The sequence below is a fragment of the Trachemys scripta genome, chromosome 3 (genome assembly GCF_013100865.1).
Source record: "Trachemys scripta elegans isolate TJP31775 chromosome 3, CAS_Tse_1.0, whole genome shotgun sequence".
NCBI lineage: Eukaryota > Metazoa > Chordata > Testudines > Emydidae > Trachemys > Trachemys scripta.
In genome coordinates, this window is record NC_048300.1 from 201,158,044 (window position 1) to 201,184,038 (window position 25,995).

The 25,995-nt window shown below is 56.6% G+C and overlaps 1 protein-coding gene across 1 annotated transcript; it reads left to right on the plus strand.

Moving 5' to 3' along the window:
* Positions 1–442: 442 nt before the first annotated feature.
* On the plus strand, positions 443–25,995 carry LOC117875560 (zinc finger protein 665-like). Its single transcript, XM_034766938.1, has 9 exons — positions 443–575; positions 2,975–3,095; positions 3,629–3,742; positions 5,366–6,722; positions 10,810–10,942; positions 15,840–16,070; positions 20,080–20,206; positions 23,160–23,270; positions 23,389–25,995. The coding sequence occupies exons 1-9, from the start codon at positions 552–554 to the stop codon at positions 24,753–24,755; spliced, it is 3,585 nt and encodes a 1,194-aa protein (XP_034622829.1). The 5' UTR covers positions 443–551; the 3' UTR covers positions 24,756–25,995.

Sequence of the window (25,995 nt, forward strand, 5' to 3'; positions counted from 1 at the left end):
CACCCTCATATCCCCCAGGGTAGGTCTGCACAGCATCGTAACCCAGGGCTATGGAGCGTCCACACTGCCCTGCTGCCGGGTCTGGACTGCAGGAGGCAGAGCTCCCGGCTCGGGCCAGCGGCTCGAGCTGCGTCCACACAGCAGCACGGCAAGGCTTGGCCCCGGGCTCAGCGGGACACGGGTTCCCACCAGCCCGGCGGTGGAGCCTGGGTGTGGGCTGCAAGGGTCCCGGGCGGGTTCCCACGCTGCGCGGCCCCCCTGCCATGCTGCCCCCTGCCTTGCCCGGACCCTGCGCGGAGCCGGGCGATCCCGGGGTCTGGCCCTTGCGCTGCGCCCCCGCGCAGGGCCCCGGGCGTGCCCGGAGCTGTCAATCAGGCGGGACTACATCTCCCACAATGCCCCGGGAGGCGGGGGCTGGCGGGCGGCGGAGCATCTCGGCCGGGCGCTACACTGCGCCGGGCGGGGAGCGCAGCCCCGCGGGCCGCCCGGGGCCCCGATCCAGCCTGGCCCCGATCCCCGCGTCGCGGGGCCGCAGGCCGGAGGCCAGGGGGATGGCCGCAGCGGGCTCTGCTCAGGTAGGCGGCTGGCCCCGGGCCCCGGGGGGCGCTGCCCGCTGGAGGCAGGACCCGGCCCCATGGCCGCCCCACGGCAGGCTCCTGGGCTGGACGCTGGACAGGGAGCGCCCCCTGCAGCCGGGGCAGGGGCGGGACTTGTAGCCCCACCGAGCCAGGCTGGCCCTAGAGACACAAGGCTGGCCGGGGGGTCTCTGCTCTCCGGGGCCCGGAGGGGGCAGTGGGGAGACAGCTGTGGGGCGGGGCGGGGTGGGGGTGTCTGCAGGGCCAGGGCCAGGAGAATGAATGACTGCAGTGGGGCAGGGCTCTCCGCCGGGCCCGGGGGGGCGTTGGGGTGACTGGGGGCTCCCTGCCCATATATAGCCTGGGGTGGGGGGCTCCCGCTCTCTCACACCTCCCCATATAGTGACAGGGGCTGCAGGGAAGGGGGCTCTCTGCGTAGCAGACAGGCCCGGGGCGGGAGGGTCTCTGCTCTGCCCCAGTGTGTGGCGGCTCTGTTCCCCCCAGTACGGGCGTCTTAGGGTGGCTTGAATACTAAGCTTTGCTCCCTAGCACAGGCTCCTGGGCGACAGGGCTGCTGAAGGCGGCCCCGCTCGCAGGGAGCAGGGCATTGTAGGATGGCACAGGAATTCCTGCCTTGCCCTCGCCGGCCTGGCTCAGCAGAGTGTGCACAGGGGGGCTGGAACAATGTGTGTAGTGGGGGAGCCGAGAGCCACTGAACCAAACTGTCAACCTGGATGTGATGGAAACCACTTCCAGCCAGGGGGTGCGGCAGCACCCCCAGCACCCCTAGATCCAGACTTATGAGTGTGCGGCTCTTGACTCCTATCCCTTGTCTCCGCTCTCCCCTGGCTCCTGCATTCGCCGCTTTTCCAGGCGATGCTGCTTGGGAGACAGGGAAGACGGTTTAGGTGCAGGATTTTCTGCTCCTGAAACCTGGCCTCTGACCTGGTCACAAGTGAACTGAATGATTGAGGTGTCCCAGGCTGGCACCTGGCGGATGTTTGCCCTCGTTCTAAAACCACCTCCAGGGGACATGGAAACAGAGGTTTCTGCTCAGGAGAGGCCATACCAGTTGGGCTGCGCCACGTAGAATAAATGGCTTCACTCCTGTCCCCATTATTCCTGGTGCTCCTTGCTAATCCCTTATGTTCACAAGAGTTAAAATTGCCTCTAAAAATAGCCGCTGGGAAAGGCGGGGGCGGTTCGGCAGCCTGGTGAGCACAGGCTGCTTTCGGGAAGTCATTTTAAAATGTGACTCATTCTCCTTGAAGTAAATTCGGGCACCGAGGGCCTGGAACCCATGAGAACTGCCAGCGAGGGCCGCTTGTGCAGCGTGACTGATTCCTGGGCCAGCACGGAGCGTGTCTGACTGCTCAGTGCTCAGATCGAGAGTCCGATCTGGTTCTAGCTCATCTTGGGTTTTGCAGGCTGCTCCTTGAATTGTTCTCGGTGCTGTCAGAAAACCACTGAGCTGCTGGCCTGAAAAGAACCATGACTTTTAATACACAAAATAATAATAATATATGGAGCTCTACCTATCTCCTAGACCTGGAAGGGACCCTCAAAGATCATTGAGTCCAGCCCCCTGCCTTCACTAGCAGGACCAAGGACTGATTTTTGCCCCAGATCCCTAAGTGGCCCCCTCAAGGACTGAACTCACAACCCTGGGTTTAGCAGCCCAATGCTCAAACCACTGAGCTATCCCTCCCCATATAAAAGGCATGTTTAAAGCATCCTGTCCCGAACAGCGAGCAGGGCTTGCTCCTGCACCTCTCCCCCGTATCGCTCTCTCTGGGGCTGCGAGGTTTGCAGCGCTGTGAGTGGCTGTCCTTGCCACAGCGTGATCCCTTCGCCCTGCTTCTAGCTCTCCTTGCATTCCTCCTCTTCCCCTCGGTCAGCCCATGTCTCCAGGATTCAGGGTACTTCCCCTTCCCCCCCCACTTGTCCCTTTAACCTGGATCATCCCATAGCCTCCAGCACAGGAGGGTTGAACCCCAGGCTGAGGCTTTCTCTCACTGTCCCCATTCTTGTCTTAACCCTTGATTTGCCGGATTACGGGATGCGTTTTAAGTCTCTCAACCCACCCCAGCCCCCCCAAGACTGACGGGCCCATCACGCATCGGGAGCTAGTTATGCCCCTGTGTCTTGCTGTACTTACTGCAGATTCAAAGCAGTTTTGTTTTATCCTTTCCCCAGCAGCCCCTCTGCGCTCACCTCCTGGCTGTCAGTTTTCAGGTAACGCCGTTACTGGCAGACGGGCCTGGTGGGGAGTGGGATGCAGACTGCGTGGCACTGGGGCCAAGGGGTTTTGCCCATGTCTGGATCCTACTGCAGTCCCCAGCGTGGGCTCTGGCTATCCGTGCAGCCCACGATGTTGAGCCGGGCGGCTTGTGTTGCAGGTGGCGTTCGAGGACGTGGCGGTCTATTTCTCCCCGGAGGAGTGGGCGGCGTTAGCGGAATGGCAGCGGGAGCTGTACCGGGCCGTGATGAGGGAGAACTACGAGCTGGTGACCTCGCTGGGTGAGGATCCCTTTCGCCCTTCTCCCAGGAGCTGGGCCATTCTTGTCTAGATGCCGGAATATGGAGTTAGGCATCTAACGTCAGGCTCCGAAGCTTGAAAATGTGGCCCATATACTGCCCTGTCATTGACCATTCCTAGCACGCATGAGCGTACGGGGCACTCTGCGGACATACAGCGAGATGTTAGACTCTAACACGGACACGGTAAAACATGGGACAGTGGCTGGGGTAAGGAGCCCTAGATAGGAAAGATTCCTGCAGAAAGAAGATTGAGATGTGACGCTAAAGACTGACCGCTGGAGCAGAAGAGGTATGTAGGGGCAGCAGGACAGAAGACACGAGTCAGAAGTGGGCCGATAGATGGAGGGAGCACTAAGGCTAGAGTGTGAAGTGTGCATGCCCATGAATTTGGAGTAGATAGAGCTGAGAGTGAGGGATAGTACCTTTGACGATGAGGATGGAGAAGCCTTCTTCCAGACTCTAATTACATTAATGTAAACATGAGACTTTACTGTTCTCCGTCCCTGGAACAGGGTGGCCTGCTGTCAAACCAGAGATCCTATGTAAAATTGAGCAAGAAGAAGAGCCGTGTGTTGGAGACCCTCCGCATCCCAGAGAGTGGGGGACCCCCCAAAGCTTCTGGTCAGGTGAGTGGGGGGGGGGGAAATCCCGAAGGATGGGGAGCTAGACCAGGGGTGGGCAAACTTTTTGGCCCGAGGGCCACATCGGGGTTGCGCAACTGTATGGAGGGCTGGGTAGGGAAGGCTGTGCCTCCCCAAACAGCCTGGCCCCCGCCCCCTATCCACCCCTCCCATTTCCCGCCCCCTGACTGCCCCCCTCAGAACCCCTGACCCATCCAACCCCCCCTTGTCCTTGCCCCCTGACCGCCCCCTCCCAGGACCCCTGCCCCCTATCTAACCCTCCTGCTCCCTGTCACCTGACTGCCCTGACCCCTATCCACTCACCCACCCCCTGACAGCCCCCAGGGACTCCCGCCTCCTATCCAACCGCCCTCTGCTCCTCGTCCCCTGACCACCCGCTCCTGGGACCCCCCGGCCCTAACTGCTCCTCGGGATTTCACCCCCTTATCCAACCCCCTCCCTGTCCCTTGACTGCCCTCCCAACCTCTATCCACATCCCCGCCCTCTGACACGCCCCCCGGGACTCCCACTCCCAACCCTCCCTGTTCCCCACCCCCTGCTGGTCCCCCCCAGAACCTCCGCCCCATCCAACCGCCCCATCCTCCCTGACTGCCCCCCAGGACCCCCTGCTCCCTTACCCAACCCCCCCGCTCCCCGCCCCCTTACCAGCAGCAGGAGCTCACAGCCGCGACACCCGGCCAGAGCCAGCTGCGCTGCCCAGCAGGCGTGGCTGCGGGAGAGGGGGGATAGCGGGGTGGGGGGGGGACTAGGCTCCCCGGCCGGGAGCTCAGGGGCTGGGCAGGACGGTCCCGCGGGCCGTAGTTTGCCCACGTCTGAGCTAGACAGAGAAGAGTTGGACATTCCAAGGGTGGCCTGATGAACAGAGCGTTGGACTGAGAGTAACATTCATTAAAGGCAATGAGGGACCCATACAGTGCTGAAGCCTGTGTGTGTCGGAAGAGTGTCCCTAACTCTGTTAGTGTGTAGCCAGAATTCCTCTGTGGCTGGAGCCGATTGGGACTTCCTAACAGGACTAATTAACTCATAGCCGGAGTCCCTCCCCTTCCCGCACCACTCCAGGTGCGAGAAAGTTACTCACTTGTAAGGCCACTCCAGAGTTCGCGTTCCTGTATGCTCACGTTCTGCGCTGGGGAGGGTGGGGTCAGACCTAGGCTGAATAAAATAGAAACATGACTGGCAGGAATCCCCAGTTTATAATCCTGACTGCCTCTGGAAACCTGGTCGAAACGTGCTTTCTTAGGCCAGAATAGCTCTGTTGAAGTCACTGGGCTGCACTGGTATGACTGAGAGCAGAATCTGTGTCTCGGTGGGGGGGTTATTTTTCAGGTTGCCGTCGTGGGAGCCAGACCTGTTTAGGTGAATGCAGCTGGCTTCCGTTGGCTATTTCTTGGGCGGTAGAAACTTGGATGTGATGGGAATGTCTCTGTAATTTGTGGGAAGAGAGGGGATTTCCCAATCGCTGAACTTCCCAGCAGATTCATTCACAGATTCTCACTGGGAACCTACTGGGATTCCCTCTGGAATGGGGGGTTTTGTTGAATGGGCAGTTTTTTTCCATCCTCCGCACCTGAAATAACATCTGGACTCTTCCCTCTGTCTTCTTTCCAGTAGATGATGGAATCAGGATTAAAAAGGAGGAGCAGGAGGAAGACACAGAGACCCCGGAACCGCCCAGTGCGTCCTCGGGAAAGTTGGAGGAAGGGAGCAGCCCGCCACAGTGTGTGAAGAAGAAGAAGAGCGGCCTGGCTCGAAGCAAATCCCGCCAGAAGCTGCGAAGCCGGGTGGCGAATGCTCAGGACAAACCCCTGAGGGCTCCTCCCCAAAAAGCCTCGCTAAAGAAGATTCCCCCGACATGTCCGGAGTGCGACAAAAGCTTCAAGAGTAACACAGCCCTGACCATCCACGAAAGGAGTCACACGGGGGAGCGGCCCTTCAAATGCCCTGAGTGCGGGAAGGGTTTCCCATCCAAGGGGGACCTGAAGAGACATCAGAAAACCCACATGGGAAAGGAGGATGTTGCCCCCGAGAGAGGGAGGAGCCTTTCTGAGAAGCTGCAGAGAAGCCCTCAGGCACCCAAGCGGCCGTACACGTGCGCTCAGTGCGGGAAGAGCTTCAACAAGAGCAGAGACCTCAAAAAGCACCAGCGCACCCACACGGCGGAGAGGCCATTCCTGTGCCTGCAGTGCGGGAGCAGCTTCCGGCTCAAGCAGATCCTCGTGTCCCACCAGAAAGTGCACAGGGGAGTGAAGCCGTTCCAGTGCTCGGACTGCGGGAAGAACTTCAGCCAGAAGCACCATCTCTTGAGCCACCAGCGCACCCACACCGGGGAGAAGCCCTTCTCCTGCACTCAGTGCGGACACAGGTTCAGCCAGAAGCACCATCTGATCAGCCACCAGCGCATCCACACGGGGGAGCGGCCCTTTGCCTGCCCCGAGTGCGGGAAGAGCTTCAAGGACAAGAAAACCCTCATCATCCATGAGCGGATCCACACAGGCGAGAGGCCCTACAAGTGCAACGAGTGCGGGAAGACCTGCAGCCAGAAGCAGCACTTGAAAAGCCACCAGAGGGTGCACAGGGGCAAGAGGCCACGTGGCAAAGGGGAGGAAGGCCTGGAGGATGACGTGGGTTTCTGCCGCCAGAAGGTCCCGGCAGAGGAGAAGCCATATCAGTGTGCGGAATGCGAGAAACGGTTCCGGGACGAGCGGATAATGCTGGCGCACCAGAGAACTCACACTGAGCAGGCGCTGCTGAAGAGCACGAGGACAGGTGCCAGTCGGAGCCCACAGCCCGTGGTCCAGCAAACGCCCTGCACCAGCACCCCGCAGTGCAGGGCAAACGTTAGCCAGAAGCCACCTCTGAGAGCCCAACAGGGAACCCTGGCTGGCAAGAGACCTTTGGTGTGCAATGAGTGTGGGAAGAGGTTCATGCAGAGCAAACGCCTTGTGCTACATCAAAGGAGCCACACGTGAGAGGGAACCATTTGTGTGGGTGGAACGTGGCAAACACTATGTCTGGGAGTTGGGATCTGACAAGATGCAGGAGTGAAACACCGTGAGCTCTAGGGTAGGCAGAACTGCTCCTGTGAGACAGCACATCTTCAGAGGCCAACCGAAAAGCCTCCTTGGAAGCTACCTTCCAACCTGGGTGTGCAAAAGTGACATTTGTGACACACACACACTCAACTCCCCAGGCCCATCCTTGCTGTGGGACCTTGCTTAAAAGCAACTGACGTGTCAGTCTCCTCTCCAGAGTACGAATTTTCTACAAGCAACTGGATTGGCCTCCTAAATGTATAGGTTGTTTGGCTGCCTAGTAAATACACTAAAATATCTTAACCAAAATATAAAGAAGTGCCCCATGACGTACGCTAGCTTTCTAATTACCGTAGAACCGTGCTACTTTGCACAAGTGTCTGTGAAAATTGCTGAATCTTGCAAAGGAGACGCTCCGCGTATAATCAAAGAGCCAGGCTGCTGCCTTGTCATGAACATTGTTCATTTATGCGGGCGTGCCGTTTAGGTTTGTTTATGCTCTAGTCTAGTAGGAAGTGTTCTGCGGTGTACTTTGGGGAAGCGAGGAAGTCTGAGTAAGAGGAGAACTCACTACACCACTCGATCAGATCTTGGCAGAAAATTGTAGCAACGCTGTCTTTTTTATTTTCATTTGTTGAGTGACGTAATTAGCAATGGTCTGCTGTGTCTGCTTTGATTTTATCCTTCCCGTCTGTCTCCTGTGTAAATCACAGAGCATTCGCAAATAGCACTACGATGCTATTCCTAGTCACGTGCAAGTCCCTATGGAACGATGCAGCATGCTGGATAAAATCCATGTTCATACACACACAAAAGGGGGGTAGATTTTTCTCTCTAATCAATAAATTAAAAGCCTCTAAAAATGGCAGATACCCTGTGGCAATCCTTGGCAATCCTGCACTTCTCCTTCCACCTGGCCCATGGCTCCTACCCTCCATATCTCTCTTGTGCCCTGAACTCAAGTGTCTGTTGTGTCCATTTCCTGTCCTTTCAAGCTACTTCTCCCGCCGGTTTCCTATCGCCATACAGCAGTGGATTCTCTGCGCTGCTCGAGAGTTGGATCCCACTGGTTTGACTTGAACAGGAGTCCGATAGGGCCCGTTGGGGGTGGGAGTGAGATCCTAGGGTGACCTGTGGAGGTGCCACCCGAGGCTGGACTGACAGCTGCTGTCGCTGCCTCTCCAGCGTTCGCTACAAGAGAGTTAATCTGCAGCTTTTACCCACAGCGCCCATCACCTCGACCAGCGATAGTCAGACTGGGGCGCGCGAGCCACAAGCGGCTCTTTGGGGGTCTCCTGCGGCTCTGTGCAGCGCATGATGTTATTAACCAAGCCGGATGCTTTTACTGTGTAATTAACCAATTCAGTTAGCAGCTTGCTCTAAGTTAGTAATTTATTTGCTGTGAGAATAATTATATATAAAACCAAGTATTTCCCCTGTCGGTCATGCTGCAGGGGCTTTTGGGGGCACGTTGATCGCTAATTTGGCTCCTGAACCACTAAGTTCTGAGTATCGCTGGCCAGAAACTTCAGTCCGTCTGCTGCAGGTGTTTCTGATGTGCAGGATTTGTGGTGGTTTCGTGCCTGGGCCTTTGCGGGTTTGATAATCACCTGGTTGCTGTAAGGAGATGTAAGTACAAAATGTAGGTTGGGTGAAGGTTTTGTAAAACCCAACAGGAATAAACCCTCTTCCCTGTTGCATTTTAATTTAAATGAAACAGTTTTGGGATTTTTTTAATCAATCCCCTGCAGTGCTGAGTGGCACTGTGTTAACACGAGGACAGGAAGTGAAGTGGACTACAAACAGGAAGGCTTCAGCACCCCCACTTTGGAGAAACTGAGGCGCAGAGAGCTATGCCTAGCTCAAAGTCATATAGGAAACTGGAAATCGAATCCAGCAGTCCTAGCTCCCTCTTGCTCTAGTTCTCTAGACCTCACTCCCCTCCCAGAGCATAGAATAGAAGCCAGGTGTCCTGACTCCCAGTTCCCCTCTCTAGTCCTGTAAACCCCCCTCCCCTCTCAGAGCTGGGCATAGACCACAGGAGTCCTGGGACTTGAACATGGGAATGTAATGGTCAAAGGGCTGGGCTGAGCTGAGCTGAACTGAGCGGGGAGGGACAGTTCAATGGTTTGAACATTGGCCTGCTTAACCCAGGGTTAAGTGTTCAATTCTTGAGGGGGCCATTTAGGGTTCTGAGGCAAAAATCTGTCTGGGGATTGGTCCTGCTTTGAGCAGGGGGTTGGACTAGATACCTCCTGAGGTCCCTTCCAACCTCGATATTCTATGATTCTAGCAAAGCAAGACGTCTAGTTCCACCTCCCAAGCTGACTGAAGTGCAAAATGTGAACTAAAACCAGCCTGCTTCATGAGGAGCCAAAGGAGATGGTTTCATTTTTTCTGTGTAATACTAGAGCAGAGTTTGATGTATTTATTATGTTGACAGTTTCCCTTTAATAAGTCATGTGGCGTATTCTCACTGGAGACTAGTCTGTCCAGCAAAACGCCAGCCATCAAAAACACAGAAATCAACAGAGAAATCTCAGTGCAGCAGGGTGTGCCGGCGGGAGGCGCTTAGCCGGCTTGGAGGGAGTCCTATCTGAGAAGAGACTGGAAGAGGATGCCTGAGTGAGGAGACGGGAAGTGAGTGCTGCGGTGGGATTCAATGAATGTACCTTAACCGAAGTTCTGCATGCTCTGTATTGTGTGGGGCGTTGGTAACGGTTTAGCGCTGTAATGTCTGTATGTGGTCTTGCGTTTGCTTTCTTTTTCCTTCAAAAGAACAATTAAAATAATATCAACTAAAAGTAAGTGTGTCAGCTGGGGCCTCACACGCTGTTCTCTCGAAGGGCCGGGAGGTGGCTGTGTCGTGCAGATCTCATTCTCTGCCCCACAGCTGACGGGCAGGAGCCAGTCAGGGGTGAGAAATGGGAGAAGGGTGCTTTGCCGGAGTGCAGGTCAGCGTCTCTGTACAATGGGCATGGAGGCCAGTCCTAAGAAGTGCAGATGGAGGCCAGGCCGAGCACTGCAGAACAGATAAACTAGTCCAGTGGTTCTCAACCAGGGGTCCAGGGCCCCCTATGGGGCCTTGAGCAGGTTTCAGGGGGGCCTCCAAGCAGGGCCAGCATTAGACTCGCTGGGACCCAGGGCAGAAAGCCAAAGCCCCTTCGCATAAGGCTGAAGCCCAGGGCCCCGAGCCTCCCCAGCCGGGCTGAAGCTGAAGTCAGCAATGTAGCTTCATGGGGGCCCCTGGGGCCCCAGGCAACTGCCCTGCTGGCTACCCCCTAATGCCAGCCCTGGCTTTTCTATGCAGAAAACCAGTTGTGGCCCAGGTGGGCCATGGAGATTTTATAGCATGGGGGGGGGGCTCAGAAAGAAAAACGCTGAGACCCCCTGTGCTGGATGGAGAATCTCTGACCCCAGTCAGACAGACCGCGCCAAGGAAAGCCAGGTGATTAACCAGCCGTGCTGAGCGCCAGCGTTCAATCACATAGCTCTCTATTGCACCCCTCAGGCGCTGGCTGCGTGGGTCCCAGGGGCCGGTGGAGCAGTGGGAATCGGTGAAGAGCCGGCTGGCTGCATGATGCTGATTCGGTCGGTTTCCAGCTTCTACATTGCAGCTACAGCGACAGCCAATATTTCCCCGGTGTCACTTTTCCATAACGCAAACTGCTCTTGTCGTAACTGTAGTTTAGCCGTGGTGCAAGTGGAATCCATTTCTTACCGCTACAGAGGGAGCCATGGGGGGCATGTGACCCTCCACGTGACTCCACCCCAGCCAGGGGCCCCCACGCTCGGCGAAAGGAGCAGAACATGGGGCCGCTGGGCAGCCCCACGCCTACAGCTCCTCCAGCGCGGCTGTATCGCCCCCAGCCCTTCCCTGCAGGGTCTCCTCTGTCTGTACAGCAGCCGGCCTGCTGGAGCACAGGGCTGGGGGCTGGTACAGCAGCGGTGCCAGAGGAACTGCCGGTGGGGGGCCACCCGGTGGCCTGACGTTTTGCTCCTTTCCCCTTTGTGGGTCAGGGCTCTCGCGGGAACCGCAGCGGGGAAAGGAGCAGAACGCCAGCTGCTCCTCCCGGGGCTGGACTGCCCCAGCCCTGTCCTCCGGCGTGGCTGCTGTCAGACGGAGGAGACCTGCGGGGAAGGGCTGGGGGTGGTACAGCTGCCCGCCCAGTGGCCCCACGTTTGACTGCTCCTCTTTTCGGTACGCTGTACCAGCTATAAATATCTTGCAGGTACGGCGGACCGGACCGGCCCGGACTGTCCTACGTACACTGCTGAGCCTGGGCAAAATACTGGAAGAGCTGATGAGGGATTGAGTTGATTAAAGAATTAAAGGATGGGAATGTAATTAATGCTAGACAACATGGTTTTATGGAACATGGGTCTTGTCCAACAACCTGCTTTCATAAGAACAGCCACACTGGGTCACACGGAAGGTCCATCTAGCCCAGTATTCTGTCTTCGACAGTGGCCAATGCCAGGTGCTTCTGGCAGTCAGAGGTTTAGTGACACCCAGAGCCTGGGGTTGCATCCCTGCCCATCTTGACAAACAACCATTGATGGACCCGTCCTCCATGAACTTGTCTAATTCTTTTTTGAACACAATTATACTTTTGGTCTTCACAACATCCTCTGGCAAGGAGTTCCACAAGTTGACTGTGTGAAGAAATACTGCCTTTGGTTTGTTTTAAACCTGTTGCCTATTAATTTCATTGGGTGAGGGTGACCCCTGGTTCTTCTGTTATGCGAAGGGATAAGTAATAGTTTCCTATTCACTTTCTCCACACCATCCATGCTTTTGTAGACCTTTATCATATCCCTGCTTAGTTGTCTCTTTTCTAAACTGAACAATCCCAGTCTTTTTAATCTCACCTCATACGGAGGCTATTCCATCCCCCTAATCATTTTGTTTCTCATCTTTGCACCTAAGATATTTCATTCTTTGATGAGATTACAAATTACTATGTAAATGTTTGGTTTCAGAGTAGCAGCCGTGTTAGTCTGTATCCGCAAAAACAACAGGAGTACTTGTGGCACCTTAGAGACTAACACATTTATTTCAGCATAAGCTTTCGTGGACTACAGCTTCCGAAGAAGTGGGCTGTAGCCCACGAAAGCTTATGCTGAAATAAATGTGTTAGTCTCTAAGGTGCCACAAGTCCTCCTGTTCTTTGTGTAAATGTTAGACTTTTGTAGGAGATTTGCCTGAGTACCACACGGCATTCTTATTAAAAAATAGCTCTACACAATGTCAATAGAGCACCCGTTAACTGGTTTAAGAACTCGCTAGCTGACAGATCTCAAACAGTGGTCGTCAGTGGGGAATCAGCAGCAAACGGGTGTTTCTAGTGAGGTTCCACAGGGATCAGTATGAAGCCCAACACTATTCAAGACTTTCATCTGTGATCAGCAAGTCAATATAAAATCCCAGTTGATAACATTTGTGGATGACAGAGGTTGGCAGGACAACAGGGCAGTCAGACAGTGCGAGCTGCATCGCTTGGTAAAATGGGCCCATTCAAACCAAACGCATTTTAGTACAACCCAATGCAAAGTCTTCTACAGGTAGGAACAAGGAACGCGGACCCCACCTCCAGAACGCAGACCCCACCTCCAGAATCCGGAGTCTGAAAAGGGTCTAGGGGTGAGAGCAGACGAGACTGAACCTGAGCTCCCAACATGTTGCTGTAGCAAACAGGGCTAATGCGATCCTTGGACGTATTAACAGAGGAGTGGTTAGTGGAGCAGGCAGAGGATTATACCCTGGTACCCAGCACTGGTGGGACTGATGCTGGAATACTGCATCCAGTTCTGGTGTTCACATTTCAAACAGGATGTTGGGCAGAAAAGAGCCACAAAAATGATTCAGCTGAAGAAAACGTGAGAGACTGAAAGAGTTCCGTCTGTTTATGAAAAGGAAGCCTGAGCGGGGAGTTGGTTACAGCCTGGAAGTACCTTCATGGGGAGTAAAAAACAGGTACGAGCGGGCTCGTTAACCCAGCAGAATCATCACAAGAACTACTGGCTGGAAGCTGAAGCCAGACAAATTCAAATGAGAAATGAGACACGAATTTGCAACAGTGAGGGGCTTAACCCTGGAAACAAAGGATCAAGGCAGTGGTGGATTCTCTAGTTCCTGGTGTCTCCAGATCCAGACGGGCTGCCTTGTGGGAGACAGATAATAACATACAAGTTACTGGGTCAATACAGGGGTAACTGGATGATGTTGAATGGCCTGTGGGATACATGAGGTCAGACTAGATCGGTGGTTTTCAACCTGTGGTTCGCGGACCCTGGGGGGGCTACAGACTGTCTACGATTTCCAGAAAGGCCCCCACTGCCATTTGGAATATTTTAGGGGGCCACAAATGAAAAAAAAGGTTGAAAACCACTTGGCTAGCTGCTTGTATGGTCCCTTCTGGCTTTAACACCTCTGAGGGGAGCGAGGGAGGGCAGGCTCTGCCCGTGGAGGTGCTTGGGTCTGGCAGGAGGAGCTGAGGGACAGGCGGAGATGTCACCTGGACTGATTTAAAGATGGTTTTAGAAGTGGGGTGGCTCCGAATCAGCTGAGAGCTGCAGTTTGATGCGGAATCAGCCAGTAAGCGACTTGCTCATTAGTCACGTGCAGGCCGCGCACCTGGTACTTTGATGCGGCATAGAAAGGGGGCGCAGCCAGGTTAGCAGAACATTAACCAACCGTTACCACTGCTCCTGCTAGCACCATCTACAGGCAGCTGGCCTGACTGGGGGGCGAGACAGAACCCTTCTAACACTCTCCCCATCTAGCCACAGGCCATTCTCACATGGTACCATGATTCAGTCACGTCGCTCAGCACTAGTTCTTAGGGACCACCCAACGCACGTTCTGCCGCGCACTCCCAACGGCCGGGGAAGTTCACAGGTGAATCTGGATCCGATCTTCACAGCTCCAGCTTCCCCAGCCAAGGAGCTCCGGGCACTTGAGAGATGTGAATACGAGAGCTTCACAAGTCACCACTCTTCTCTGACCGCTCTGAGTATTATCTCCATTTGACATTGGGAAACTGAGACATCTGGCAGAGCCAGAAATAGTATTCAGGTGTCCTGAGCGCTGTCTTGTATCTTTAACCACAAGACCATTACGATCTGAGCGTCCTGTCTCCAGAGCCTTTTACAAAGAAGGACTCTGCTGCGTTTACATGGCTGAAGTGCCCTTCGGTGCAGCATGTGGGGTGGGGGCAGTCCTGCATGGCTGGCTAAGGGAAGAGAAGATCCACTCCCACCCGGCCACATCCTGATGTCCTCACTCAGTCTGCAATCAGGGCTATGTTGGGTATTGGCAGCAAGATAGAAACCCCGACTCTGCCTCCCGGCCAATCTGGGCTGCTCCTCGCCCACCCTGGCTGACCAGATTGGGGGGGGGGGGGGGTAATTAGAAAACAAACCTCTCTCTCCATTTATTTCAGACACACACACGCATTGAGGTCATGCTGGCTGGCTCTACTTCTGTATGGTCCCTCCCTGTTTTGCATCAACCTGTGACCCCCGGGAACCAGACCCACCCCCACAACAGAAACGCCTGCGGACAGGCTTGGGTAGGACCTGCAGGGTGTCACACGGGGCAGTAGATATTATTTCACACCCCATCGGGTGTATCAGTCATTAACAACTGTCTCAGGCGCTTCCCTGTTTGGGGCTGAGTGGTGCCCCCTGAAAGCGGTGTGAGGACATGGCCTCCAAGGGGTATGGCGCCAGTGTACCTCCCATCCCCCTGCGCAGGCTCCAGGTGTGGGGGCAGCCGAGGTGCCGAGTGGGGGCTGTTGTTACAGATGCTGGTGGACACCTTCACACCCAGCAGGTACTTCCCCTAGGCAGCACAAACCCAACTACCTGTATTTCTAACAATTACTATTCCCTGTACAAAGAAGACTTGAAAGGAGAAGTATTTCCTGTCTGGTCTTTGCTAGAGGTCTCCCTCAGTGGACTTAGATGTGTGGCTGGATCTTAGCCCTTAACTGAGAGCTTGCTTAGCCTTAATTGAAAGGGCCAGAGGTGTTGGATCTGTTACACGGGGAGCTTTTCTCCTCAGTGGGTTTCAGGGGCTCAGTTACACAGCGGTTAACAAAACCAGATCATAGCCTTTTAACCGGTTTGAATAAAACCCCTTCCTCTTTTCATTCATCACTTTCACTTCCCTGACAGTGAGGTCATCATCAGAGGGTCTGCCAGGACCACAGGGCAGGCCAGACCTGAATGTACATTGTCCTGTCAACAGAACCACGTCCCGGGCCTTCTGCCTCCATCCCAGAGAAGCAAGACAAGAGGAGACTAAGGGGGGATATGATAGAGGTCTATAAAAGCATGAGTGATGTGGAGAAAGTGGATAAGGAAAAGTTATTTACTTGTTCCCATAATATAAGAACTAGGGGTCACCAAATGAAATTAATGGGCAGCAGGTTTAAAACAAATAAAAGGAAGTTCTTCTTCACGCAGCGCACAGTCAACTTGTGGAACTCCTTGCCTGAGGAGGCTGTGAAGGCTAGGACTATAACAGGGTTTAAAAGAGAACTAGATAAATTCATGGAGGTTAAATCCGTTAATGGCTATTAGCCAGGATGGGTAAGGAATGGTGTCCCTAGCCTCTGTCTGTCAGAGGGTGGAGATGGATGGCAGAAGAGAGATCACTTGATCATTGCCTGTTAGGTTCACTCCCTCTGGGGCACCTGGCATTGGCCACTGTCGGTAGACAGGATACTGGGCTAGATGGACCTTTGGTCTGACCCAGTCCGGCTCAGGCCGTTCGTATGCACAAGCCCCTGTCCCGGGCCGTGTGGAAGCCAGGGGCGGGTAGGAGATGGGGTGTGGGCGCCTTTCCCCGCTGCAGCCCGGTTCCCGGGCAGGAGCCCGCGGTGCGGCTTGCGGAGGGCCCCGGGGTGGGAGTGGGACAGGGACAGGGACGCGCCCCGCCAGCCCGTGTGCGCGGAGCGGGGCGCTGCTAGGACCCGGCCGGGAGGCTCCGGGGCCAGGCGAGGGGGAGGCGGCCCGGCGCTACGGGCTGCCGGGAGCTGTAGTTTTCTCTCCCTCCCGCCGCAGGGGGATGCCCGGGTGCCCCCGCGCGGCTCCCCGGGAGAGCCGGAGACCTCCGCGCCCGAGCTCCGGGGGCTCCCCGAGCCCAGCTCCGCGCCCCGCGCAGCGCAGCGCAGCGCATCCCGCCGGCGGCTGCCCGGAGCTCGGCGAGCTTCGTCCCGACGCGCCTGCCCGGCCGAGCCCGGGGGACGATGCCCGGCGGGGGCCGGGCGCAGGTAGGCGCCGGCTCGGGGCGCAGGGAGCGGCAGCGCGGTGACAATGGGAGCCCGGAGCCTGCCCTGCCCGCGGTCCGTAGCCACCTTCGGCACCGCAGCCCGTCTGGCCCGGCCCGGCCCGGCCGGCGCTGGCCCCCGGAGCCCGGGGCGCTGGGGGGCGAACCCGGCTGGGGCTGGGCTCTCGGCCCGGCGTGGGTGGGGGTCCCGGGGGGGGGCAGTGTCTCCGCAAGCCCCGGGAAGCCGAGACCCGGAGAACGGGGGGGGCCGCTGGAGAATCTGCGTTGGGCTCCCTTGGTTTAGCCTCGGTAGTCACCACCCGGGGGAGGGTGTGAGCGGCAGGAAACCCGCAGCCGGCTGCTCCCGGGCCCTAGGGAAACAGCCAACAAGCCGGGGATCCCCCTGAGACCCGGGACAGTCATTGGTAGCGGGCGGCTGGGGACCCCCTGCGCCCGCAGAGACCGAGGGGCGCCAGGGCAGCAGATTGGACAGGGACGTGCCATGGCTGGGGGCTGGCAGCAAAGCCAGTGCTGTTTGGAGCTGCATCTGCAGAGGCCTGGCTCTGGGAGCAGAGCAGGGGACAGGTCAGCCCTTTGTGGCGCTGGTGGGAGCGCGCTGGGCGCCACACCAGGGAGACCCCCTCCCAGAGCCCCACAGAAGCAACAGCAAATTATTCAGAGGCTGAAGGAAGGATTTTAATGCATGAACTCGGGCATGTGGAAAGGACGGCCGAGGAGGGAACATGGTACCAGTCTGCGGAGTGTGGGCCTGATGCAGGAAGAAGTGTTCAGATGCACCAAGGCAGTCTGGACTCAGGCCGCAGAGGTTTCTGTAGGGACTAGAAAGGGGTCTTTGATCTAAAGGCGGAACGAGAGCCAGTGGCTGGACACTGAAGGCCGATACATTGAGGCTAGGAACAAGGGCCATTTTCTGAGCAATGTGGCAATTAACCATTGGAATCATTTCCCAAGGAACGCGATGAATTCACCATCACTTGAAGTCTTTAAATCAAGACTCGGTGGCTTTCTAGTAAATATGCCCTAGCTCAACCACAAGATATGGGCTTGATGCAAAAATCACTCGGAGAAATTCTCTGGCCTGTGTTGTGCAAGAGAGAGAATCATAGAAGATTAGGGTTGGAAGGGACCTCAGGAGGTATCTAGTCCAACCCCCTGCTCAAAGCAGGACCAATTCCCAACTAAATCATCCCAGCCAGGGCTTTGTCAAGCCGGGCCTTAAAAACCTCCAAGGAAGGAGACTCCACCACCTCCCTAGGTAACGCATTCCAGTGTTTCACCACCCTCCTCGTGAAATAGTTTTTCCTAATATCCAATCTGGACCTCCCCCACTGCAACTTGAGACCATTGCTCCTTGTCCTGTCATCTGCCACCACTGAGAACAGCCGAGCTCCATCCTCTTTGGAACCCCCTTTCAGGTAGTTGAAAGCAGCTATCAAATCCCCCCTCATTCTTCTCTTCTGCAGACTAAACAATCCCAGTTCCCTCAGCCTCTCCTCATAAGTCATGTGCTCCAGCCCCCTGATCGTTTTTGTTGCCCTCCGCTGGATTCTCTCCAATGTGATCAGGCTAGATGATTAGACTGGTCCCTTCTGGCTTCCAAACGGCGAATCTATGAATAAATCCTGCCCAAGAAGATCAATCGCCTTTTAAAAGCCAATGACTAGCCGTAGGGGATGACGTAGTTATAAATCCTGTTGGATTTTAGTTGAGTGTGTGAAATCTTAGGTGAAAAATGAATTTGCAATGACTCCCTAGAAGCACGTCATGTGGACAGAAAACTGGCTCGAAGCCCCCAAAGACAGGGCAGCGATAAGCCCTGGCGCACCAGTAGGGACTTCTGAAATTAGACTTTTAGGCTGAGATTTCAACGCTGCCTATGGGATTTAGACGCAGAGTATGGGATTTAGATGCAGAGTCCCCATTGGCGTTACTGGGAGCTGTGTGCCTCCATGAGATGCACCAACAGGAGAATCGTCTCCATGAGGGAAGCGCTGGAAGTCCTGGGGCTCGGCACATTTCAAAATAACTTAGAGCCCTAACCAGCATCGCCGGGTCACTCCTCCGGCCCTTTCTGGCCAGAACGCCCTCGGATTGTAGCGGAAGTTTGGTCTGAACCCAGACTGCAGGATCTGCCGGGGTGGTGGCCAGGACTGGACTGGCAGAGAGAGCCGGGCGCTAGCCAACCTCATTTCTATTCGTCTGCGTGGCCGTGCGGGATGATTTGTACGTGTATAAATTAGAATGAGGTTGATACTGTGGCTCTGAGTCTGTGTCCCGCTGTCTCTCGTGTGGCCGTTTACACCTGGGCCAAGCGGGCGTATAAAGCCACCCGGTCGGAGCAGTTCCACCTTACGCCCATTGTGCACTGCCTTTGCAAACGTTACTCTGGGGCAGGGCAATGGGGAGTCGGACCCGGGGCCTAGCAGAGATTCTGCTGGCGGATGAAGCCAGCCAGGAGACACAGTGAACTCTGGAGTGAGGGAGCTCTTAGCCAGGCTAATGGGCCCTACTCAGGTGAGTCAGTTCCCACCATGCTTCAGCTTCCTCGTCTGCGAAACAGGGACCGTGCTACCTGCCAGCTGAAATGCTTTGGGATCGCGAGATAAACAGTGCTCCACCTATTACTGCTGATCGTGAATAACGAGGGATGTTTGCTCCGAAACACCCAGGCTGGAGGGACGATCTTCAGGAAAAGTCCAAAGTATTAAAAAAATAAACACTGGAGCTGATCAGGAAGGGCCAGAGGTCTCGATGCAGAAACGTTTATGGAACCAACTTCCCTTTGCACAGAATCAAAAGAATTCTTCGCAATCCGCCAGCTCCCTTTGCTGTGCTCAGCTGCAGATACGGAGCGAGGAGGCAGGGAGCTTAACCAAGCGGTTCCGAGGTGGGGATGTGGGGACGAAGTCCTGACGCTGAGCAGAAGTGCTAATGGAGCAGTGTCTCCACAGAGCGCCCAGCCCCGGGGGTAATTGGAGTGGGCCTTCCAGGTACAAGAAAGGGAGGTAACCGGGCCCTTGGGTGGAATTCCCTGGGCCTTGCCTTGTCATGGACACTTGTGGAAAGTGGATGCAAACCACGGCCACATCAGCTTCACGCGACTCCTGCCAGGAGCTGGAAGTCGTCTTTCCTTGTGGGTTCCTGTGGAAGGGCTTTTCCCCTCATTTGATTGAACCACTCTAAAGCCCGTGTCTGGGGCCCTCAGCAGCCCAGAAGGTCCCAGGCAGTTTATTTGCGGGGCTGGGGCCTGGACCAGCCAGGTTAAGCAGGACACCAGTGGGGTGAACCTGGCTGTTCATTAATATGTGAAGGGCATTTTGGAGGCAGCCGCTGCTATTGTTAATGTTTCCCAGGTGGCAGCACTCACAATGCACTGGGCACTGCGCACAGAGAGGAGGAGACGGTCCATGTCTAAAAGGCGAGTTGTGAACCTTGTCGGCCCCCTTTGTGGCATGGCTGATGTAACGTCTAGACTGTTCTCAGTGGTACCAAATGACAGAACAAGGAGTAATGGTCTCAAGTTGCAGTGGGAGAGGTCTAGGTTGGATATTAGGAAAAACTTGTTCACTAGGAGGGTGGTGAAGCACTGGAATGGGTTCCCTAGGGAGGTGGTGGAGTCTCCTTCCTTAGAGGTTTTTAAGGTCAGGCTTGACAAAGCCCTGGCTGGGATGATTTAGTTGGGGATTGGTCCTGCTTTGAGCAGGGGTTGGACTAGATACCTCCTGAGATCCCTTCCAACCCTGATATTCTATGATTCTATGAAAGTCCTTCTCTGTAACTCATGGAGTTCCAGCACTAGTGAGCCCTCTTCTGCCCTGCTGTGTTTTCTAACCCGGTTGATCCGTGCGTAGCCAGCGTTGTTTCTGATCAGGCGCACACGTAAAAAGGCCTCGGTTAGCGCTGTGACTCAGGCACATGGAATATCCCTAGCCTGGAAGGCAGTCAGGGCTGCCGGTGGTGGGAGGTACTGAATGGGGCCGCTTGTTTTGCAGGTGCCGGTGTCGTTCGAGGACGTGGCGGTCTATTTCTCCCCGGAGGAGTGGGCGGCGTTAGCAGAATGGCAGCGGGAGCTGTACCGGGACGTGATGAAGGAGAATTACGAGCTCATCGCCTCCTTGGGTAAAGAGACACTTTCCCTCGTGTTACCGAGAGCTGCGTGGTCTGTATAAGGCTGGTTCCTGGCACTTTCGAGGCATCTCTCCCAAGAGTGGTTAAGGATCGTTATCCTGAAAGTTCGCAGACCCTTTGCAAACAGAAATGCAAAGAGCATTGTTCTTATAGAATTAATTTTCAGGTGCCCAGGAGGGCCGGGAGCTCCTCCCGCCCTCCCCAAACAGGAGCGTTTCAGTCCCCCAAACTCAAATATTCAATCCCCCCAAACTCAGACCTGTGGAGCTGAGGTCCCTCTACGTATCCCTCCAAGAGCATCAGTGTCACAATTCAAACACAAACATCACAAAACCAGGAAATGCAGAGTTCAGGGGACACTTCCTACACAGCCTTAACTCTGCCCCCCGAGGGGGGCCAGCACCTTGTTGTTTTAGGGGTGGGGAATATTTTTCCTCTGAGAGACCTGGGTAAAGTACAAGAAAGTAATTAGAGGAAATCCCCATTGCATCGTTAGCCCCTTTAAATTGTGATTGTGCAGCAGGAAAGGAGAGGGGGTTCAGTGTGATCTCCAGCAGTCCTGTGGGGCTCCCCACCCACATGGAGGATCACTGGACAGCCTTCAGAGGAGGCCTGCACTGGAGTGGGGCCGGGCCCAGAGATAGGGCAGGTTTCGTTGGCGAGAGGGGTAAGGTATTGTCATGTTCCGAGTGCCTCTTGGCATCCCAAATGGGCATCGTTCGAGGGATGTTTCTGACACTGATTATAAAGAGAGGTTCTTATATTTCTCAGGCCACGTCTACACTACAAAGTTAAGTCAATCTAACGTCCACCGATGTAGAGCCGCTGCAGTAATCACATCGCGTGTGCGTGTCTGCACTTGGCGCCTTGCGTCAGCGGGGGGCGGCCTCCCCAGCAGCGCTTGTATCAGTTGTGCTGTCTGTGTGGGGCATTATGGGAAGGCTGAAAACCAGTGACAACGCGGTGTCTGCACTGACACTGGGTCGACCCAACTGCATCGACCTGGACTCTACGCCACGGGTGGAGGTGGAGTTACTACGTCGGCGGAGCGGCGCAGTTACGTCGCGGAGCAAAATGTTAGTGTCGACCAGGGGCTTAAATTCAGCCATAGCCGACCAAAGCGGAGCCCCAGCAAACACTTTCAAACCCACGGAAGCCCCAGCACCTCCCGTGGGGCTGAAGCCCTGAGCCTGGCGCCTGCCGCGGGGCTAAAGCCCCGAGCCCCAATGCCCCCTCACGGGGCTAAAGCACCAAGCCCCTGCACCTCCCTGCAGGGCTAAAGCCCCGAGCCCCAGTGCCCCCTCACGGGGCTAAAGCACTAAGCCCCTGCACCTCCCTGCAAGGCTAAAGCCCCGAGCCCCAATGTCCCCTCACGGGGCTAAAGCCCCAAGCCCCTGCACCTCCCTGCAAGGCTAAAGCCCCGAGCCCCCCGCACCTCCTCCCACGAGGCTAAAGCCCCGAGCTCCAGGCCCCAGCATCTCCTCCCGCAGGGCTAAAGTCCCTGCACCCCCTGCCCCCCACGGGGCTAAAGCCCCAAGCCTCAGCACGCCCCATGGGGCTGAAGCCCCGATCCCCGGCACCTCCTCCCATGGGGCTAAAGTCCCAAGCCCCAGTGGCTCCCCCGCAGGGCTAAAGTCCTGAGACCCCTGGCTACGCAGCTGAAGCCCCTAATGGGGGGAGGAGGGAGCCGGGAAATCATCTCTGCGAATTGAAGCCCTGGTGTAGACCCTTCCTTACTTAGGGGACGTAAGCTGCCTCGGGTCAGCCCAGCTCTCTAGTGTAGACCAGACCTCAGTCATGTGAATTCAAAGCTACTTCGAATGCTGGCCAGTTCCCTGCCCCTCCCCGCTCTGAAACATCCCCCTGGAGACTACAGATAACCAGCGTGGGTTAAAATCAGTGTGCGGCTGTCGCTGGCCGGTGTCGGCCGTCTGTGTAGTCACCTGGGCCAGGCCTTGGGGAGTCGCCGAAACAAACCCAGACCGCTTAGCCAGAGCCCATGAAAACCCTCCTGCCGGGTGCTGACATGCTGAGCGTTGCTGGAACGTGTCACCCTCCAGGGAGACCTGGTGGGTGAGGTAATATTTTATTGGACAAACGTACTCATACTAAGTTTGCCAGCCCTGAGGAAGGGCCCCGTGTAGCTCGAAAGCTGGGCTCTGAGTTGATATTCTCACCTAACTTGTCTCTACTGTCCTGGGACTGACACGGCTACCACAACACTGCATGGCCCTCCCGTGTCATTTACAATCCAGGTCGCTGGCGGACTCGCTGCCTTTCCGGACCCAGAGGGGTTCAGGAATTAAGAGGCAGCTGGGGAAACCTACTCACCCTGTGCAACAGAAATGATCAGGGGGATGGAACGGCTTCTATATGAGGAGACATTAATAAGACTGGGACTTTTCAGCTTGGAAAAAAGGGGACTGAGGGGGGATATGATAGAGGTCTGTAACATCAGGAATGGTGTGGAGACAGTGAACAAGGAAGTGCTATTTACTCCTTCTCATAACACAAGAACTAGGGGCCACCAAATGAAATAAACAGGCAGCAGGTTTAATACAAACACAAGGAAATATTTCTTCATGCAGCACATAGTCAACCTGTGGAACTCCTTGCCAGGGGATGTTGTGAGGACCAAAAGTATAGGTGGGTTAAAAAAAGAACTAGATCAGTTCCTGGAGGACAGGTCCATCAATGGCTATTAGCTAGGATGGGCAGGGATGGTGTCCCTAGCCTCTGAGTGCCAGAAGCGGGGAATGGTCATCAGGGGATGGATCACTCAATAATTGCCCTGTTCTGTCCATTCCCTCTGAAGCACCTGGCATTGGCCACTGTCGGAAGACCGGATATTGGGCTAGATGGACCTTTGGTCTGACCCAGCCTGGCCGTTCTTATGTTCTTCTGAGCCTGTCTCATTGACCTGTGATTTTTGCCTCCTGCACAGGGTGTCCGGGTGCCAAACCAGAGATCATCTGTCAGATGGAGTGTGGGGAAGAGCCGTGTGTGCGGGAGCCCCAGGGCTGGAGAGAGAGGAGAACCCAGAGCCCCTGCTCAGGTGAGTCATGAAGCAAACACCCTAAGAACACAGCCCATCCCGTGACTCTTGTTTAGTGTTAGGAGTTCGCCTTTGTTCCAGCCGACGAAGTGATGTCTGGGCTCTCTCCTCTCTCCAGCAGGAGTTGGCATCACCATTAAAAAGGAGGAGCAGGAAGAGGGATGTCGTGGTCAGGAAGATCCCGAAGCCCTGGCACCGCGGGGGACCGTATCCGGGATAGTGGGGGAGAAAGGTCTCCAGCTCTTGGAACTAACGAGCTGCAAGAGCGAAAGCGGGTCCCGCCGGAAGCCGAGAGCCCAGGCCGGAGACCCTCAGGGGAGACGAACCGGGAGGGTGGCAGAGAGGCCTCATGCGTGCCCGAGCTGTGAGAAGAGCTTCAAGGACAGGACGGCTCTGATAATCCACCAGCGGATCCATACGGGCGAGAAGCCCTTCGCCTGCGCCGAGTGCGGGAAGCGCTTCACGCAGAAGCAGCACCTCACCACCCACCAGCGCACCCACACCGGGGAGCGCCCCTTCTCCTGCGCCCAGTGCGGCAGCAGCTTCCGGCTGAGGAAGGTCTTCCTGACCCACCAGCGGGTCCACGCCGGGGAGCTGCCCTTCACCTGCGCCGAGTGCGGGAAGATCTTCAACCACAAGCACCACCTGATCACCCACCGCCGCACCCACACGGGCGAGCGCCCCTTCCCCTGCGCCCAGTGCGGCAAGCGCTTCACCCAGAAGCACCATCTGCTGAGCCACCAGCGCAGCCACACGGGCACGCGGCCCTTCTCCTGCGCCCAGTGCGGGAAGAGCTTCAAGGACAAGACGCCTCTGAGCATCCACCAGCTCGTGCACACCGGGGAGAAGCCGTTCTCCTGCGAGGCTTGCGGGAAGATCTTCAGCCACAAGCACCACCTGGTGATCCACCGGAGAACCCACACGGGCGAGAAGCCCTTCACCTGCACCGAGTGCGGCAAGCGCTTCACGCAGAAGCACCATCTCGTCAGCCACCAGCGCATCCACACCGGGGAGCGCCCCTTCGCCTGCTCCCACTGCGGGAGGAGCTTCAAGGACAAGATCACCCTGAAGCTGCACGTCAGGCTGCACACCGGGGAACGGCCCTTCGCCTGCGCCGAGTGCGGGGAGAGCTTCCGCCTGAAGAAGGTGCTGCTCACCCACCAGCGGGTGCACACGGGGCAGGCCCCGCTGATCTGCACCGACTGCGGGAAGACCTTCAATCACATGCAGCGCATGGCCATGCACCAGACGAGCCACCACGCCCAGCGGGGGCCGTTCCGGAGAGCCCAGCGCGGGGAGAGCTGCTCGGGGAAACCACAGCTCCGACTGCCCCAGCCGGGCCAGCCCGCCGGCTGCTCAGCGCACGCAGCGACCTTCCAGCCGCCAGCACCCGGGGGCTCCCCCTTGGCAACAGGCGGAGTAAGTCCTGGGCCTCAATTATACACGGAGCCGGCCCCGCGGGATCGCCCCGAAGAAACCATCTGACTGCGGGGAGCAGGGAAAGCGTCACTCACGAGCGCAGTCCGAACCCCCCCAGTCCCGTGCGATGGGAGTCATTAATCCAGCAGCACGGCGCCGGCGTGAGACAGAAACCGAAGACAGCCCGGCTGTCCCAGCGTAGCCCGGGTCAGTTCCCCTGTAAAACGGTCCGTGCTCATCAGCGGGAGAGACGCTGCGGACACGGGAAATAACCCCGCTGTGACAGCCTGACCCTGCGCTGCCCTGTGTGTCTCCTGCTGCCGCATTGGCCACACCATTTCAGTGTCCCGACGGGCTGGCCCAGAGCCACCTGTGCCCCACCTCCCCGCCACGCGCTGGGGATGTCTGCGCCCCGGCAGCTTTACCCGCTGGCTTGTGTCCAGGTCACGCACGTAACAATAGTAGTGCAGACAGCGCCGCGCATGCGTCAGAGCAGGCTGAGAACGTCCCCAGGGGCTGGGCTGGGCGTGTCCTGCCCGCACGCAAGCCCCTGCGTCCCTGCGCTCAGCGCTATTGTTCCCCAGGCTAGCTGGCCAGGCCCAGCTTGTGCTGTGTAGACAGACCCACAGCCTGCTAGCAGGGGGTGCAGGGAAGCAGTGCTGGAGATCCTCGAGATCCCTTTGTCTGGGCTGCAGGGCGGGTCCCAGCAGCTGCTCTGTCCCACCCTGTCACGTGCTTAGCGCTGCATGTACCTGCATCAGGCAGCCAAGGAGCGTCCACCTGCCCTGCCTGAGCCCCAGAAGAGCGAGAAGGAAAATATTTAGCACTTACGCAGCAGATTCGCAGCCCGCTGCCCACTCAGAGACACACGGAGGGCTGTGGAAAGTGGGAGTCTCTGTTGTAGGACGCGTGCGGACGGAGGAGTCACAGCGTTGCAGAACTAGAGAGGGACAAGCCCAGTTCGGTCATTCAGTCCCTCTCCCAGGGGCTAGCACTGGATTGTTTCCCTTCAGCACATCTCCAGCCCCTTGTCCAGTCCCGTTCCAAGCGGTGGGGCTCCCCCGTCCCTTGGCTGACACCCCCACCCATGCATCTCGCTGCCAGGAAGTTACTCCTCATATTCAGTCCACGGCTTCCCTTTCTCTGTTACAGCCCGTTCTTCCTAGTCACGTCCAGGTGCCAGTCGTGAATATCATCCCTCTGGTGTGTACGCGCTACGTACCCATAGACTGTCATAAGATTTAGTTGGGGGTTGGTCCTGCTTTGAGCAGGGGTTGGACTAGATGACCTCCTGAGGTCCCTTCCA